A 17754-nucleotide genomic window follows, 5' to 3' on the forward strand; every position below is an offset into this window, starting at 1 on the left:
CAACTTCTCTTAACATCTTTCAGCTGTCTAGTCAATGCAAGTTTGTCATGTCTGTGTCTCTAACTTTCAAAGTACTTTTTAAAACAGTATCTGGACATTTTGTTCTTACGTGATTTTATTGTTGTTGTTTAAATTAGATGAGAATGAAGATGTGTAGGGGAAAATGCATGTTATAGGCATTAGGAAATTAGTCACTTCTGTGCTGAATTGTACGTAGGTTTTTTTGTGTGTGTGAGCTTTGTGGCTTTTGTGGTTGTTTTTTTTTTTTGAGAGAGAGAAATTTTGAGTAATGCAGTGTAATTTACAATCTTTCCAGATCCTAGAAGTGATAGGGCATGCAGCCTACCAAGTTGTGATTGCCTATCGCGTTGGAGAACAGCTTGAAATATTGTTTGCAGTTTTATCTGTTTGGTAAATTGTTTGGGGTTTGTTTGGTTGGTTTTTTACTATTTGTTTACCGTGCCTGCATCCTCTCACCCTCTAGTATATGTCTGTTTCATTTAGGTTTGCATTAAAGAGAATTTTCTCCACAAGTAGTATTAGTTTCTTCTTGGTGAGGGTTTGTAAGAATTTGATATTCACTGGAACACCTTAAAAATATCTAGGTTTTAAGTACAGCTATCATGTGGATGCAATCTTGACACTTTCCTGTGGAAATCTTCAAAACAATGTGTGTGTTTTTGAAGATTAACATTACTGATTTGTAAGCCTGAAGGATCAGATCATTCTAAATAACTTCAGTGAATTTCTTCAATGTAATTCTTTCGTTTAACGTGTCTCCTACATCCACAAGTTTTGCAATTTGGCATATGTTATTTTAATTAGCAAAGTAGATTGCAGGCAGGTATGCGGCACTCTAGATTGTTTCTGAAATTGAGTGAACAGATTTAACCTCTGTAAAATTTGAGCATATAGAAGTTAGGTCTTTTGTTGTGGAAGTGAGAAAATTTGATAAAACGCAGCTTCTTGAAGTAGTTCAGTTTCCGCTAGTGAAATCTGTTCTCTTTGGTGCTCCTGTTTTTTATTCTGCAGTTTTTTTCTATTTAATGAGTCCAAATGCATTTTTTAATTCATAAATGGATGCTGGGTCTCTTTCTTTCAACTAAACAGTGGTGTGACAGCAACACATCACTGTTTCCTCAGTCTAGATTGAAACCTTCATGGTTAGTTTAGGAGCCTGTCATTTTTGTCTTTCTCTGAACAAGTTAAAAAGATGTTATTTAGAGCTACAAATGAAGTGTATCTTTACATCGGCTTTTTAGCTGTGTGCCTTTTTAAAACACCTTTGATAACTCCTAGTTCAAAGTAAACACCAACTGTCTTGAAATTGTTTCACTTTCCAATATTCAAAATAAAATAACCCCACCACCCCCCCCCAAAAAGCCAGAAACAAAACTAAGCCCAACAACAAAACAAACCAACCCAAAAAAAAACCCAAACCACCACCACCAAACCCCAGCATTTAGTTTAGTACATCCTGAGATTCTCTGGAGTGTTGAAGATGGAGAAGGATGTTAAATTTTATTTTTAAACCTGAAGGTTTTTTTTTTCATCACCTGCTCCAGTGGGAGCTTTCTTCTAGATCAAGCACAGGAAAGCTCTCACAGAAGACAGTTAATTGAAAACTTCAGAAGTTCCTGGAACAAAGGCTAGGTGTTTGAAATGGTGGTGGTGAAATGATTATTAACAGTTGTTCTAATTGTTCTGTCTTGCCTCCCTCCACTCTGAACAGAATGCTTCCTTTGTTTCCAGGAAATATTGAACAAAAGAATTATTTTGATCCATGTACAGTGCCACTACTGTGGCAGAAAGCCAGGCAGTGCTTTCATATTAAATAAACTGGTCTTTCACAACAGCAAAGAAGCATCCTTCCTGGAGTCAATACGTTGATGCAAACTTCCACTCATATCGGAAAGTAGGAAGACAGTGAAGTGTATGTGTAACCTTGGAGTTTCTTCATTGATTATAATAATAATAATAAAAGAGCCATTTGTAGTAGTTTTGAAACATCATTTGGAGAGGAGAGGGAAAAGTCATTACTGAATGTGTATTCCGCATTTCAGGAAAAAAGGATACTGCTGAAGTTAAATAGCGTAGGCTCATTTGAGCATAGTGTTTGAGAAACAAAAATGACTGCGTGACTGGTTATTGAGTTTTGTGGTTTATGCCACAAATAACCCATAAACTTTTGTCTGGAGCATACAGGAAGCTTTAATAGGATGCTTATTTGAGTAATTGTTTAAAGTGTGAGCTGTCCTAGAACTCAATTTTCTTAAATTTTTCTGTAATATGGGAAATCTCTATTTAATAAAATGGACAAAAGTGGCATTTGAATAGGGTGATTTTGGAAGAAGGGATGGTAATATTGTGAAGCATGCATTGAAATACAGAAGGACAGTTAAAAGTTATTGAAATATTATTTCTATTTCATAATAAAAAAATTGTTTATTTTATGTTTTCTGTTGTTTGTAATGAACGTCATTCTTTGAACAAGAGAAGAAATAACTGTTCTGTTTTTCCTCAAGCTCTCCATTGGGAGTTCTTGGTTGGTTTGTTTGGTGTAGTCGTGTTTTTATTTTGTGTTTTGTTTTGTTTTATTTTTCCCCTCTACTTTCTCCTAGATCGTTTGCAGTTTTGATTCATTTAACTTCCCTCCCTCACCAGAAACAAAAAGTTCTATTTGCATGAATGAATGCTGAAGCATCCAGATGGAGAACTCCCTGTTACAGTCCGAAGCCCTATGCCTGGAATTAAATTAAAAAACCCAAACAACTTACGTGATCTGTTTTTTATTTTGACTCTGTACTGGCACATACCTAGAGTTACATACTTCTGTGAAGAATTTGGTTTATTTTATTATATGGGTTGATTTGGGCAAGTGTGAATACGGAAAGACTTACCAGCAGATGCCGGTTACTACTTTGTGTAGGCTGGAAGAGGAGGTTGCAGTTAAGCATCCTGTTGATTTGTCAGTGAAACACAGAAGCTTAATCACAGTGCAGTGAAGTTCATAATGCAATAAAATGGGATGCGGGTAAGAGCAGGTTTGAGGCAAAAGTAGCAGAAGCATTTCCAGCTATAAGTTAGACATACTTATTCCAACTGCTCTATGGTTGGGGTTTTTTTTCTCTTTTTTTTCCCCCTTTAATTTTAAACCTACTAATGGCGGGGTAGTGGCAGTGTCCTGGCAAGAACGTAGCATAATGTATTTAAATAATTATTATATTTTGGTAATACCAGATTATACAAAAATGTTATTTTATTTACACTTATTTTACATCTGAATCAATGAGTACATAGATTATCTACCTGTAAACTAATTGTAGATTAATGGGGTTGGGAAATAGGTCTTTTGTATAAATTTTCTCAATATCCTTGGTTGAGATTCTGCTTTGAATTTTTTTTTTATGATGAGGAAGAAATCTTTTATATGTAAATATTTAATGAAAATATGTATGGGAATTTTTTTTCTTCAGTATTCTTCACAATACTTTGGGTTTTGGTTGTAGTGCTCTGTGCAAAGGTGTTTTGGCCATTGCTCGTTCTAGTGAACTGTTGTAATCAATTTTGCATGCTTGACAACTTTAACTTCTTGTGTTTCAGAGTTGTGAAAATTATCTGAAGTAGAATGGAGGCTTCAGTGATATTACCCATTCTGAAGAAAAAATTGGCTTTTCTTTCAGGTAGGGTTTCTGTTTTCCTCAGCTGGTTCTTCCCTGCGTAATTGGGATGGAAATTTTACATTGGTTACTTGGATTTCCTGGATATATTGAACAAAAATGTATTGTTGGTTAGTGCTTTTTCATTTTTCAAAAGGATCTCTGAAAATTTTAATCTACTAGCCAAGTTATTGCTGTCCTGAAATTTAAGTCTGCATCTAAATAAAGAATGATTTAGTAGGCATCAAGACTAATCCATTCATAATTTTTAAATGTTGTTTTAGAAATAGTAAATATTTACAGAATTTTTCTTAGAAAAATTTTCCTTCTTTTTCTCTCCTGTATTTTCTCCAAAGTAGAAATGGATGGAAACAGAATTAGCCACACATTGCAACATTTTTATTTTTGCCAAGTAGTTAGTTCAGGCCAGGCTGGAATTACTGCTTTTATTAACATTTCTTGAATCTTTGAACATGGCTTTCTTTCCTACAATGCCAGAAAAAACCCCAAAAGAGAATACTTAACATGATGAATGATACTCTCTTGCTTATATCACTGTGTCATGGATGGCTGTGTTGACTCTTGGTGTTTGATTGTCCACTCTAGGGTAGGTAGGTAACTTGCAGAATTCTTCTCAACTTCACAAATTGACAAGTGGTACCATAAATATTATTGTCATTTAGTTTATTTTAGTTATTCTGGTTTACCCTGCTCTGGTGACTTGAAGTGAGACCTGTTCCTTTTTGTTAATGGAAATTGTTTTGCTTTGAATTTGTCCACTGTCCCCAGGAACTGCCAGTCCAACAATTCCTATTTTAAAACAAACAAAATAACTCTCCAAACTCAGCTTACATTAAAGCCTGGGACAGTGAGCAATTTCTTTTGCAGTAATAGCAGATGCATAGTATGTTGATTGTTCAGCATTATACTGCAATGGGAAATTCTCATTAACTAGAGTGCATATTTGATTGGCTATTAAAACTGCCTGGTACATACTGAAATGTAGATGTTCTTAGTGGAATGTAATTTGAGTGGCAGTTTAAATGCTAGTAACCTTTTTTCAGCTTATGTATTTTTAAGTAGATTTGACCATTTTGGACTTGCATGATATTAATGGATATTATAATGAGTGATAAAGATTCATGCAGTAATTCTTTTAAGTGTTCTTCAGTCTAGGTGAAGGAACTTGACACAGAAATTGGTTCTTCAATTTTATTTTAAAGCAATTTTATTTGATAGAGTTTTAAAAATGCAAACAAAATAATAATTAAAACCAAAAATAATCAGAAAAACAATATTTTAGAGAAGTGCTCTCCAATGTTTGGATGTTGAAGTCCCTTGTCATTTTTGAGTTAAATTGGTACAAATAATGTTAGTTCTACCTTCTTTTTCCGGAAGCAGAACAGAATGGTTTCTAATGGTGCAGTGTCTCCTTAGATTTAAAATCTGTGCATATGTAGCTTCCATGATGATAAGTTGTTACAAATAGCAGGGGGGAAAAAAAGGCAAGCTACTGACTTGGCAAGAAACCCAAGTAACCACTTAAGTGCAAATTTTTTTTTTTTGTGTGATGCTCTCGTTTCTTTCCTAAAATTAAATGTTTGCAGTTTATAAATTATACCATTTCTTCTGAGTTATAACACATATCAAATTGATTTCTCTTGGTTTTGTTGCTGAGATTTAATTCTAAGCCTAAAGACTCAGTTTGAGTGTAGTGCTGTTTTGTAAGACAAGGTGGTATTGTTTGCCATGCATAAAGTCATGATATGATAGGGTTTATCTCACTAAGCATTGTGTTCTAGAAGCAGTGGTAAATATTTATACAACGTTTAATTTTTAGAAAGGAGTTGCAAGTTATACAATGAAAGGCAAAGAAAACTTGTTCTTAACTGGTGATTTTAGTTGGTATTCCTTTAAAGCCCCATTCAGGTTTTTTTTTCAGTATTTCCTTTTAGAAATACAGTTTTGAGTTAGTCATTGTTAGATGGATATATCAGTTACCAGTCATAATTTTTCACTGAGGATAAGAATTGGTGATAACTCCTAGGTTTGTTGTTTGGTTTTGTTGTTTGTTTTTTTTTTCAATGGTGTCTGTGCTGTGGTAGGTTGACAAAATATTTACCCAGTTTGTATATATGCTTCAGAGCAAGAAAGCTGCATTAAAATGACAAGGTAAGCAGAATACAGATGTTTGACTCTTTTCTAGCAGTGTTTACAGGCTAGGGGAAAAACTTGTCAGTTACACAAGATGACTTGTCATGATACTGAATAATTTAGATAATTACTGTTGGTCTTTTTGTGAAATGCCAAGAGATTATAGCTTTTGGGGGTTTGTTGTGCTTGGTGGGTTTTTTTGTGTGGGTTTTTTTTTTGTTGTTTGTTTGAGTTTGGGGTTTTTTGATTTGTTTGTTTTGTGTTGTTTGTTTTTATTTTTTGTTTTGTTTGGGGTTTTTAATTTATTTTTGTTCGTGGTGGTTCAGCAAATCCTGCTTCAAGTGCCAGTGCTGAACTTGCTTTAGTTAGATCTCATTCAACACTGGAGACTTGGAAGTCTGTATAAAGAAAACATGAACTACTAGTAATACTTAACTACTTTTGTAGGGGAGATGTTTTGTCCAGAAGTAACTTTGGAGAGAACACGTCCCTTCCAGTTAGGAATCAGCCATGGCAAAACTAACTTCTATAATGCAAGAAGAAAACGTGGTTTTCTGTAAACCCTTCCTTCCCCAGCCATGGGGGAAAGCTCCACGCAGGAGTTTGTGGGTAGAGAGGCAGAGGAAGCATTAGATACAGTTCTTATAAATACACTATCCACTGGAGTCCTGAGCTGCTGCTATCTATAAATAACTTGCTTTAAACTGTGACTTCCTTTTAGTTTCTGTGGAAAGGGTCTGTCCATTTCTTCTCACTCATACAGCACTGCTCTTTAATTCTTTTGTTTGGAAATGCAGATATTAAAAAGTCCATTGCTGTTTTCCAGCAGCAGTTCTACCCTGAAAAAAGCGAAACAGAAAACAACTATTGCAATGTACAGCTTGAAGTAGTAGGTCCTTTACGAAGATACGGAAAATATGTGTGCATTGGTGGATGTTTAATGCTTTTTGGGGAGTTTGTACAGCTTTGGAAACAAAGAAAAAACCTATTCCAATTAAGATGACACCATATGTTGTGTAAACAAACAGCATTCTTTCATTATCTTGCTTGCATCTCTAATGGATGGAAGGAATATTATGTCAGGATAGTTTATGCATCTGCAAGCATTACTGTGCTCCCGTGCTTTTGTCCTGTTTCTGCACAGCTGTTACTATTCTGTGAAAAGTTGTTCTTGATGTTTAGATTGAACTTTACTTCTACCAATGTTAAATAACTTTATGAAGTCAAACCATGATTTAATGGCTTTAATTACGTGAATAACAAACTTAATTTGAGAATAAAGGTATTGTTTCTCAGGTTGTGGAAATTTATTGTGCTTATTTTTCACTTGAAAGCAGAGGTTATCATTATCTTTGTACAACTTTTCTAAAATACGGAGGAAATTCTTTAATAATTGCCTCCTTATGTGTACTTGTGGCTTTGGTATTATATTTTAATAAAATAGCTAATATATTAAAACTTATTCTAAAAAATAATATGGAATAAAATTGAAAAGGCTTTCAGCTACTCCAGATTATGGGAACTGGTTTAGTATAGAGATGGGTATTAGTTTGGGAAAAAAAAAAAAAAAACAAACTAGATAAAATCACCCAACTTTTAAAATGTCTGAAGTTGTGATATAATAAGCTATAAACTCAAGCACAATATCCTTCTGGAATATATTTGGGTTCATTAATGTTCTTTGCTTCATGTGCAAATTCCCCTCCCCACTTCTCATACTTTCCTTCCTGTTACCTCCAACAAATTACTTGATTTGGTTTTGAAATTAAAATCCCTCTTTTTGTTGGTGATAGACATGAAAAGATTCAATGGCAGAGAGTAAAAAAAAAAGCAGGTAAGATTGCTTTTTCAAGGTGGTGAATATAAGACCTACAAGTTGCTCCAAGTTCAGTGGAAAGATGTCAAGACTACCTTTGGAGGAGTTAGCCACTATTTAGGGGCAAATGTTTTGGTCTCAAGGCCTTCTACCTTCAAATGATCACCAGTGATGTGCCCATACTTGGACATAGGGTGATAATAGAAGAGTCAGTTGCACATTTGATATCCTTCACTCTGTAGCACTTGGTGATTGACCCTTTCAGGGACCTCTGTCAATATTAATTTTTCATGTTGTCTCATAGTCAGTGGATTTTGCTTCACTTCCCATTTAAGTAATGATTAAGAACTTGGTCCAGATCCATTTAGGTTACTGGTTCAGAACTGTGTGACTCAAGATTCAATTTTTTAGAAGGCTAGAAGAGAAAATTCCAGCTTTAACAAATTTTTTTAAAAAAATTTATTAAATAAACTGTACTGTTCCAGAGACTTTAATTTTTTTTTCTTCTGTTGTTGTTTTTATACATTTGTATACCATTTACCAGAAGGATTACATGTGGAGATAAAAGCAACTGTTTTGAAATACTAATCTTAATGGTGAGGTAACTGTTGTGTTTGTAATTGGGTCTGGAAATTTTGCATGTTTGATGAACAAGCTACCAATTCACAGTAACTTTAAAGATTACTTTTAGGATGTATTTTGAGACAATGTAACAATAAAATACTTCATTTACCTTAAGCTATTACATTACCCTTCTAATGACTTTTTCCCCCCAAAACAGGAGGGAAGGACAGAAGAAGTGGCCTCATTCTGACAATTCCATTATGCCTTGAACAGACAAGTATGGATGAACTGAGTGTCACACTAGACTATCTTCTAAGTATCCCAAGGTGATTTCAAAGGCATTTTGTTCAGGGCTGCCTTATTTTCCATTGTTAGAGGGGACTTTTTAGTTGTTTGTTTGTTTTTTTTTTCTATTTGCCTTTCAATACCAAATTGACTTCACATAAATGTTTGTTTAATGGTAATGTCTGACTAAATTAGAATGGAAATCAAATAAACTAAGGGATATCCAGTAATGTTTGTTTATGCTCTTTTATTCTTTATATCTGGCTTTATTGTTGTGTTTTTTGTGTGTGTATTTCCACAATCCTTCCTTGGGATATCTTTGATAATTTTTTTAAATGACAGTACACTTAAATTACTATGTAAATTAATGAGTCATTCTAGTGAAGCATTGACTGAAGTAAAAAAGCTTCCTCTTCTTTCTTAGCTATGTGCCTGGTCTTTACAGCTTGTAGTGCTTAATTGTGCACTGTGTCTGAAAACATATGAAGTCTTATTGAAGTTAATGAGCAACTCAACTGTGTAATGTGAGGGTACTGCTGAACTGTGCTGAATGATGGCAAGTATCTGTCATGCAGATCTTGCTGTAAAATCATTGTTGATTAATTTCTGTGCATGCAACCCTGTAAACTTGGAGTGTCAGTTCTTGGTCCTGGCTTAGTTCACTGCATTTTTTTTTCTTAGGATCTGGAGGCTGATCTTGATCATGGATTATAAAAAAAAAAAAAGAGATGCCTTTTGGATAAACGATTGCTTTTGTATCCCTTTCAATTCCTTTTCTGGAAACAGCAACAGTGGCAAATTGTTTAATGTACTTGGCTTATTGCAATCTTAAATGTTTTCAAAACACAATTCATTGATACAATTTTTTTTGTAGTTAAGGCTGTAAAAAAATTCAGATTGGGGAGAGAAGCAGAGAATAAATTCAGGTTCTTTTCAGGTAAAACACCAATAGCTATATGAGTATTTTGCACAATGTTTTATTCATTGAAGTCTTAGGGGTTTTCAGACATCTTGCCTTTTGTGAAGTGATGATAATCCCGAAAGGTATCAGCACAAGCCTTCCTGCTGACTTAATGGCTTGGCCATATTTATGGAACAGATGCAGTTGTTCTTGTTCTAGCAAGCATTAATTATTCCAGTCTCATTCTGGACTATATATTTACATATATTAATGTAAAAATAACTGAAAATACAACTGAAGTATTCTTTGCTCCATATAAACTGCAAAATCTGTTTGAAAGTGAAGTTCAGTGTTTCCACTTTAATGTTCTGTTTGTCAGTCATGGAAAAGATGACCTCGACTTTGTGGCAGTATGGAAAAAAAATCACTGTTGTTTTTCTTTGCATATTGTTTTGAAGTGAGAAATAGAAACGTTTTGGCTTAGGAGCTTGCCTTTCTTTGCTCTAAAAAGACTTTTTGAAAAGACTGCTTGAAGAGAAGACGAATGTGGGGGAGGTGTGTTGTCCCAAACCTAGATAGCTGTCCAAGAAACATTAATGTTACTTTTTCCCCTCAAATTCTTTGTGCAGGATAACATAGTGTGTTTCACTTCTAATGCAGTTACGCATGATGTATGTCATAAGTATAACTGCTCTGAAAGCTGTGTCCAGTATTTGAGAGGTGTAACTGTTTATACTGTCTTGGGTAAAATTTCTTTGTGAGGGGTGGTTTGAAGAGTGTGTATGTATCTGAAAAGCTTTCTGAAAACTTAAGACAACTTATTCCTAGTGTTCAGATTTAGTGTTATGTCTTTCTTTGATGCTATTTAAAATTCTCATATTCTGGGGAAGCCTTTTCAGAATCCAGGAAAAATAAAAACGGCAATGTTAAGCTGTTGTCATGCATGCTAGAGTTTGCTTATTTTGTTATATTCTTCGTAATATTCTTTGTGTTGTGGCTCAAATCACAAAGTAGCTTTTTTTTAATTAAAAAAGAATACTTTTATGCAAACACTTGTGTTTGTACTCTGAACTTTTCAGAAGTGGTGGCTTACTTTTGGATATGGTTGCCTGTTTGAGTCTTTTAGGTTTAATATTTTTAGTAGTAGAGAAGAACAGATGCTGATATTGTTAACTTTCAGTGAGCCGAAGGAAGTCATCTCTCAGTATGCTGTAATAATAGTTTTTAAAAGTAGTAGTAGTGTGAGTTTTTATTTTTTTTTTTTTTCTGATTAAATGTTGCATGTATAAAGCCTGGATGTTCAGACTGCTTTCATAAAAATTGAGTGTGACCTTAGTAGTTCCTTAAAAGCAAAAGCATATTTGAATTGGCAGCCTGCTTTGTAATTTTTTTTTCCCAAATAGTCTATTAAGGTGAGGTTCCCCCCTTTTTTTAAATTCCAAGGTAGATTTGTTTTCCATCCATACCTGAAGTTCAGCTTAAACGTTAACTGTTAAATTTCTTGGTGTAAAGCATACTGTTACACGAAAATTACTTTGTATTTTCTTAAGCTGTGGAAATCACAGAAATGGCATTGTTTGGTAATTGCAGATTTGTGTGCTGAAGGATATAACGCTTTTGTACTTCATGTAAATGTTAGGGGGTTTAGCTACTCAAAACGTTGCCGGGTACAAAAATTTCAGCCTGAGACAACGTATCTAATGTGTTAACTAATACAAAAATTACGGGCTCAATTCCATGCCCTCTTTTGGCTGCCGTGCTGGTTGTGAGAAGCTAATGCTTCCCAGCAGTTGATGTCCAGAGGTTTCTGCCCCCATTAAACTCTGTCCAGCTGTTGTCAGCAGCTTGTTGCAAGTACCAGTTAGAAACAAGATGGAGAGGTCTTTGTGGGAATACACAGGGAGTGAAGAAAGTATTCACAATTTTGTCTTATTTGGTACTTAAGCAGGAGTATGTGTCAAATTTTTGGTTTTGCAGCCGTTTTCAGCACACTGGGGGTTTTTGTTTGTGTGTGGTGAGGTTTTTTTTTTTTTTTTTTTGGATACACAGGCTCAAACCTTATTAGAAGAAAAGGAGATTTTGTTAGTCTATAGTATTCTTTCTTGTAGATCCATATGCAAAGTCTTTGTCCTTGTAGAGGCTTTTTGTGCACTGCAATTTTCTGTATGTTCAGGAAAGAAACAAAAGCATGTTTAGAAGGCTTCCTGCTTGGACATGTATCAGGTGATATGTAGCTGTATTCCTAAATCTGCACCAATTCACAAGTAACGAGTAGGAAAACTGACATCTCTGTCTTCCTTATGAAACTACAAAACTGTAATTTGAAATATCTATTAATGTACTTGAGTATTAAAAGTTACTTCTGAATGACTAAACCTAAAGCTTATAAGACAGTATTTTGATAAATAAACTATGTAGCAAAGAACAGTTATTGTGATATGACACTTGTCCATGAATTTTATTTTTTTTATAAGTGTTTTTCTTCTTTTAGTGAGAAGTGTAAAGCTAGAGGATTTACTGTGATAGTGGATGGCAGAAAATCACAATGGAATGTGGTCAAGACAGTTGTGTTAATGCTGCAGGTAAAGAAAATTTTATACATTTATATTTGAGCATTCTTAGATTTGAACCTCATATCTGTGTCATTGTAGAGGCAGTAATGTCTTGATTGCGAAATAGATAATTCATGGCCTTTGAAATCAGCAAACTGGTTCTGTGACAGAGTTCTGTGCAGGAAGAAACAGTCTGAAAAGCAGATGATATACCTCACTAGTTAAAACAGAGTTTTAGTTAAATGCAGAAATAGGCTTCTACTGTGAGTAGCAGGAATGTCTGCAGTACAGCAGCTCACTCTGATAGTGCAGCTGAGCAGGTGCTGATGCAATCAATGTGCTGTACTACTTGCTTTCCATTGGAATTGGCTGTTGTTCACTTTGTTGTCTGTAGTAGTCCCAGTCATAAATTATTCTAGATGCTGTACAAAGTAGGAGGTGGAAAAAGTACCAATTTCCAATTAAAGAAATTCATAGCAACTTTACAATGAAGTCTAATTTCTGCTAAACATGGTAGGGTTATTTTCTGGTCTTGGTAGCCAAAGAAAATATCAATTACGGCAGATTAAAGAACTTGGACTACTTCCTTTCTTACTGCACAGATGATTTAGCTTTCTCAGAGCAGTTTTCCTCTTAGATGAAGCTTCAGAAAGTGTGTTAAATACAAAATAAATTTGTTTTGTTGTCCTTTTGGCTTCTTGTTGCTCCTGGGTTTTTAGGCCTATTTCAAAGTCTTTCACCTTGCATAAGATTGCATTCCTATTGATATAGTAATTGGATCCACTGTTTTGATTGTGATCTTGACTGAACCTTCATGTTAGCTGATGTGCAGTTGTGACATTTAGTGGGAACTTAAGTGAGAATCCTGCAGAAACATGAGTTGCACATCTGTATCTAACTTGCAAAGGAAGATTCTTGTATGTAAACTGATCACTTAGGCAGACCACTTCAAATTTCTTCCTGCTCAGACACCTGTAGTTCTCAAAGGTGCTGGCTGGTCATCAAACTTACACTTCTGCAACAAAAATACTGTCTACTTTTAAATAGTTTGTGCATATCCGTTGACATGGTGTGAGAATGAGATGAGGTATTTGAAGAGATAGCCCATATTTTGTGTCACCGTTGTCTGTACTGTGATTATCTAACTGTTGCTTATTGCAGTAGCTGATGACTTAGGAGTAACCAAGTCTCTGTTCTTTGATCTACATTCAGTGTGACAACATAAAATCAACTTTATGAAATGATGACAAAATTACTACTTTAGGCTGAGAAATGTTTTGCTGGTAATACTTTTATAAATCAATATACTGAAATGTTAATATTAAGCCTTTGTAGTCTAAGCAATATGTATTAGAGAAATAGAGGATATAATCTTGACATGTGATTTAATAACAAAGTATACAACTATTTTCTAACTCTATGCTTACTTTTTCATTTTACATAGTGTATGACATTGGTTGAAAACTTTTTCCTTAAATTTTTTTAACGAAATACCATAAATTGAGAATAATTCATGTTTTTATACACTAATGTAGCATGGACTAATGGTTAGACCTCAGGACTGGGAATAAAGAGGTTAGATTTTATTTTCAGTTCTGACACAGTTTCGTGATGAAATTTGGTGCAATCACCTCCAGAGCATGATAGAACTGATGTGTAATGTCAATGCAGCAGACTTAGTTTAATTTCTGTCTGTAAATTTTCAGTTCTTGAATAGATGATAACATGTAAGTGGAATTCATTTCTGTGGTAAACGAAGGTTTAATCCTGATTTCTGCTTTTTGTTTTACAGAATGTTGTTCCAGCTGAGGTATCACTTGTTTGTGTAGTAAAGCCAGATGAATTTTGGGATAAGAAGGTCACGCATTTCTGTTTTTGGAAAGAGAAAGATAGACTTGGCTTTGAGGTATGTAGAATTTCTGTCTACTTCAGTCAGAAATACCATTTCTGGAACACTAGAATAATTGGATGAAAGTTAATGTCTGTGTAGAAATAGCTATACTCCAGGTGTTTTGTGCATATCCCTTACAAACCACAGTGGCGTTTTAACTTTTTCCTTCAATAAAAATTATAAATGAGGTATGTCTCAGATTAGAAATGTATGGCATTTCAAGCTTTGCTCAGCAAGAAGGTAACGCAGTTCGCATACTGTGAAATTTTTGAGTAAGAAAACTCTTGTACAGGGTTTAGTGTGAACTCGTTTCCATGACTGCTGTAATAAACTGTAGAGAGGCATGTTGTGTGTTTGTCACTAAATCAGTATAACCGTTTTGAAGAACATCTTGTTATTGCATGCATTTTCTCTCAGTTTTTGATTTCTTTTGACATTAGTTACAAAAGTGTTGATCCTTCAGCTTGCCAAATAGAAGCTAATATTGTTCTCAGTGTGTGAGGCAGAGTGTGTACAAAACAGTATATCCCAATGTTAGCAGTTCTATTCTTTTGGGGATGTTAGCAGAAGCTTCAGTTTTTAAAAAATTATCTGTATTGTCAATCTTTTCCAATCACTTTTGAGGATAATCTTGCTTGAACTACAACAGGCTTGCTATGCTCACCAATACTAAAATGTCTACTTGCATTCTGAAAAGCTCTTAGCATTTTTTCTGTGAAAGAGATTGACAGAATCATAGCATGTTAAGGGCTGGAAGGGACCTCAAGAGGTCATCTAGTCCAACCCCTGTGCCAAAGTAGGATCACCTACACCGAGTCACACAGGAACTCATCCAGATGGGTCTTGAATATCTCCAGAGAGGGAGACTCCACAACCTCCTTGGGCAGCCTGTTCGAGTGTTCTGTCACCCTCGCAGGGAAATAATTCTTCCTCCTGTTTCCATGGAACTTCCTATGCCTCAACTTCCACCCATTGCTCCTTGTCCTGTCATTTGGCATTGCCTAGAAGAGTCTGGCTCCATCCTCTTGGCGCTCACCCTTTATGTACTTATGAACCTGAATTGAGGTCACCCCTGATTTTTCTCTTCTCCAAGCTAAAGCGCCCCAGCTCCCTCAGTTTCTCCTCATATGGAAGATGTTCTACTCCTTTATTCATTTTCATGGCTCTGTGTTGGACTCTTTTAAGCAGTTCCCTGTCCTTCTTGAACTGAGAGGCCCAGAACTGGACACAATATTCCAGATGTGGCCTCACCAGGGCAGAGTAGAGAGGGAGGAGAACCTCTCTCAACCTACTGACCACATCCCTTCTAATACAACCAGGATACCATTTGCCTTCTTGGCCAGATGAGTACATTGCTGGCTCATGGTCAACCTTCCATCCACTAGCAGCACCCCCAGGTCCTTTTTTTCGTCACTTCTGTCTAGCAGGTCAGTCTCCAACCTATACTGGTACATGGAGTTGCTCTTTCCCAGTGCAAGACTCTACACTTGCCCTTGTTGAACTTCATTAAGTTTCTCTCTGCCCAGCTCTCCAGGCTTCCAGGCTGTCCAGGTCCCGCTGAATGGCAGCACAACCCTCTGGTGTGTCAGCCATTCCAGCCAGTTTGGTGTCATCAGCAAACTTGCTGATAGTGCATTGGGTGCCCTCATTCAGGTTATTGATGAATATATTGAACAGCACTGGCCCCAGTACTGACCCCTGAGGGACTCCACTAGATACATTTTGCAGACTTGTCTGATGTTCTGTGGTCCTTTCTGATGGTAAGATTATAATGTTCTTGAATACTCCTGTACAAAATTTAGTTCAGGGAAAATGGAAATTGGAAGGTTCTGTAAGTGCTGAACAATATAAAACTGAAGACTCTGTCATCTAGATATACTGTTGTTAATTCATACAAACTTTGTCTTACTAACTCATTTCACACTTCACCTAGAATACATGACTTCATTTTTAAGAAACAGTTCCTGCATGTGAAAGTGCTCTGGAGTTAAGGGGTATGATTTCTACTTTCAGTCAGATGATCAAGCTGCCTTTTTGTTTTACTCTTTTATCTGATTTTAAGATTCCTTTTATTATTACTTCATTTTTTGTAATCTGCTTTAGTGCCTTATAAATAAGGAAGTCCTGCACATATGCCTTCAGGTTGTATACTTTACAAATTACGATTATCTTTTCTTTTTGAGTAGTTCTTTAAAGGCAGATTTGAAAAGTAGCCCAAATTCAACAGGCAATTAAAAGAATCTTTGAATAGCCACTTGTATCTTTTAAAGTCTACAGCCAGCAAGGTATTCACTGATAAAGGTAGTGAAGTGCCTGGAATTTTGGTACTGGAAGTGGTTCCAACTATCATAATCTTGTGAGTTGCATTACAGTTAAACTTTCTTTGGTTTCTGTCTGTCCCTTCACTTGAATCCCCCAAGGGGACTGGCAAGGAGGTGAAATCAAAATACATTTCCATCATGAAGTTCAGCATGTAGCAGCTCAGTCATGGCTTCTTTAATAAAAAACATAAGTATGATGATGTGTGTCTTCTATAAACTAGCTTGTTGTTTGGAGCACAATTAATGCTCATCCAAGATGTGAATTAATGAAGACTCTGAACCAACCATCTGTACTCTAAAGGATGACTTACCAGCTTGTCTTTAGAAAGTGACTTATGTTTGCAGTGTTAATTTTCACACAGATGCTTTCAGGACATGGGTAAACACCAAAGTCCAGAGGGTGAAGTAATATAGGTGAACTCCTGTCTTCAGCAGTCCCTGCTGTCTGATTTAAAATTTATTTTTCCATGTATGCACCTGTAAATCTGGACAAGCTCTGGAAGCTTTTGAAGTTGTGGTTTAAAAGAACTTCATACAGTGGTTGTTACTGTATACATAATGGTACTGCCAGTTTGGAAATTAAATCTCTATGAGATTCTTGCTGGATTTTTCTTTAATTTGACTCAGCTAGTATCTATTTCTAGTCAAATAAGCAGAAAGCCTATAGAAATATGTTAATGAAGCAGTGATCATTTTACCTGGATTTTTTTTGTTTGACTCTAAGGATTGGCTAAAAGTCTTTCAATTGTAATTGTGCAATGAAAGCTTTGTAATTCTATGAAGTGTGTTCTGTGCCAGTGATGATGCTGGCTGCTTTGGCACAGACCATTGGAGCTATGTAACTAAAATCTTTTGGATTCTGTCTCTAAACCAAATTTTGCATTACTGAAGCATTAACATTTCTTCCCAATTTGAAATTTTGATCTAAGATTCTGTTAAATTAATAGTTCTGGACTTTTAGGAAGAAGAAAATAATTAAGCATTAGGGATGCATTTCATACAAACGTATCAAAGCGTGTCAGTTGTAAGAAAAGCAGTCAATGACCTGTTGTTTACAAGAGAAATTATCACAGCATTAAGACACAACAGCTGCTTCTTAGGCTGAAGGAAAATTTCAGATTTATTTCCTAATGCCTCCTTGTATCTTGACTTGATCCATGGATGGATTGTAAGTTTGTATGAAGAGAGGATACTAACATGTAGCTGCTGAATTCTTGTTTTGGTTGGTCGATTTTGCTGTTGAGCTGCCCTTCTGCTGATACAGAAGCATTGAAATGAAGAGATTGCTGGCTTGTAGGAAGGGCTATCATGAGGTTGGATAATGAGCAGCTGTCAGTACAGAGTTGTTATAGATGTTTCTAAAGAGACTGTATGATACCAATGGCTTTTCCTTATGTGTTACACTTTCTGCACTTCCATCGCTTTCTTGGTGGTTGTTTTTTTTTTTTTTTTTCCCTTCCCCCTCACCCCCCTTTTTTTTTCTTCTGTGCAATAACTCATTCTTAAGTGGCATTCTTCATTAAAGAACAGGGAAAGCTGAGAGCACAGTAGGAAAAATCTTGTGCCTTCCCAGGTGATGAAGAAGCACTCTTGGTATTATGCAGGCCTTTG

General features: G+C 35.6%; 1 protein-coding gene across 1 annotated transcript in view; it reads left to right on the forward strand.

The window, feature by feature from the left end:
* The first annotated feature begins 3628 nt into the window (after positions 1-3628).
* The window catches only part of SESTD1 (SEC14 and spectrin domain containing 1), a 39638-nt gene continuing 25512 nt past the window's right edge, over positions 3629-17754 (forward strand). Inside the window, exons 1-4 of the mRNA XM_054380853.1 lie at positions 3629-3683; positions 8411-8519; positions 11871-11961; positions 13724-13837. Of these exons, the coding sequence (XP_054236828.1) occupies positions 3629-3683; positions 8411-8519; positions 11871-11961; positions 13724-13837 (369 nt within the window). The remainder of the gene's footprint in view (positions 3684-8410; positions 8520-11870; positions 11962-13723; positions 13838-17754) is intronic.

Source organism: Indicator indicator, chromosome 5 (genome assembly GCF_027791375.1).
Source record: "Indicator indicator isolate 239-I01 chromosome 5, UM_Iind_1.1, whole genome shotgun sequence".
Lineage (NCBI taxonomy): Eukaryota > Metazoa > Chordata > Aves > Piciformes > Indicatoridae > Indicator > Indicator indicator.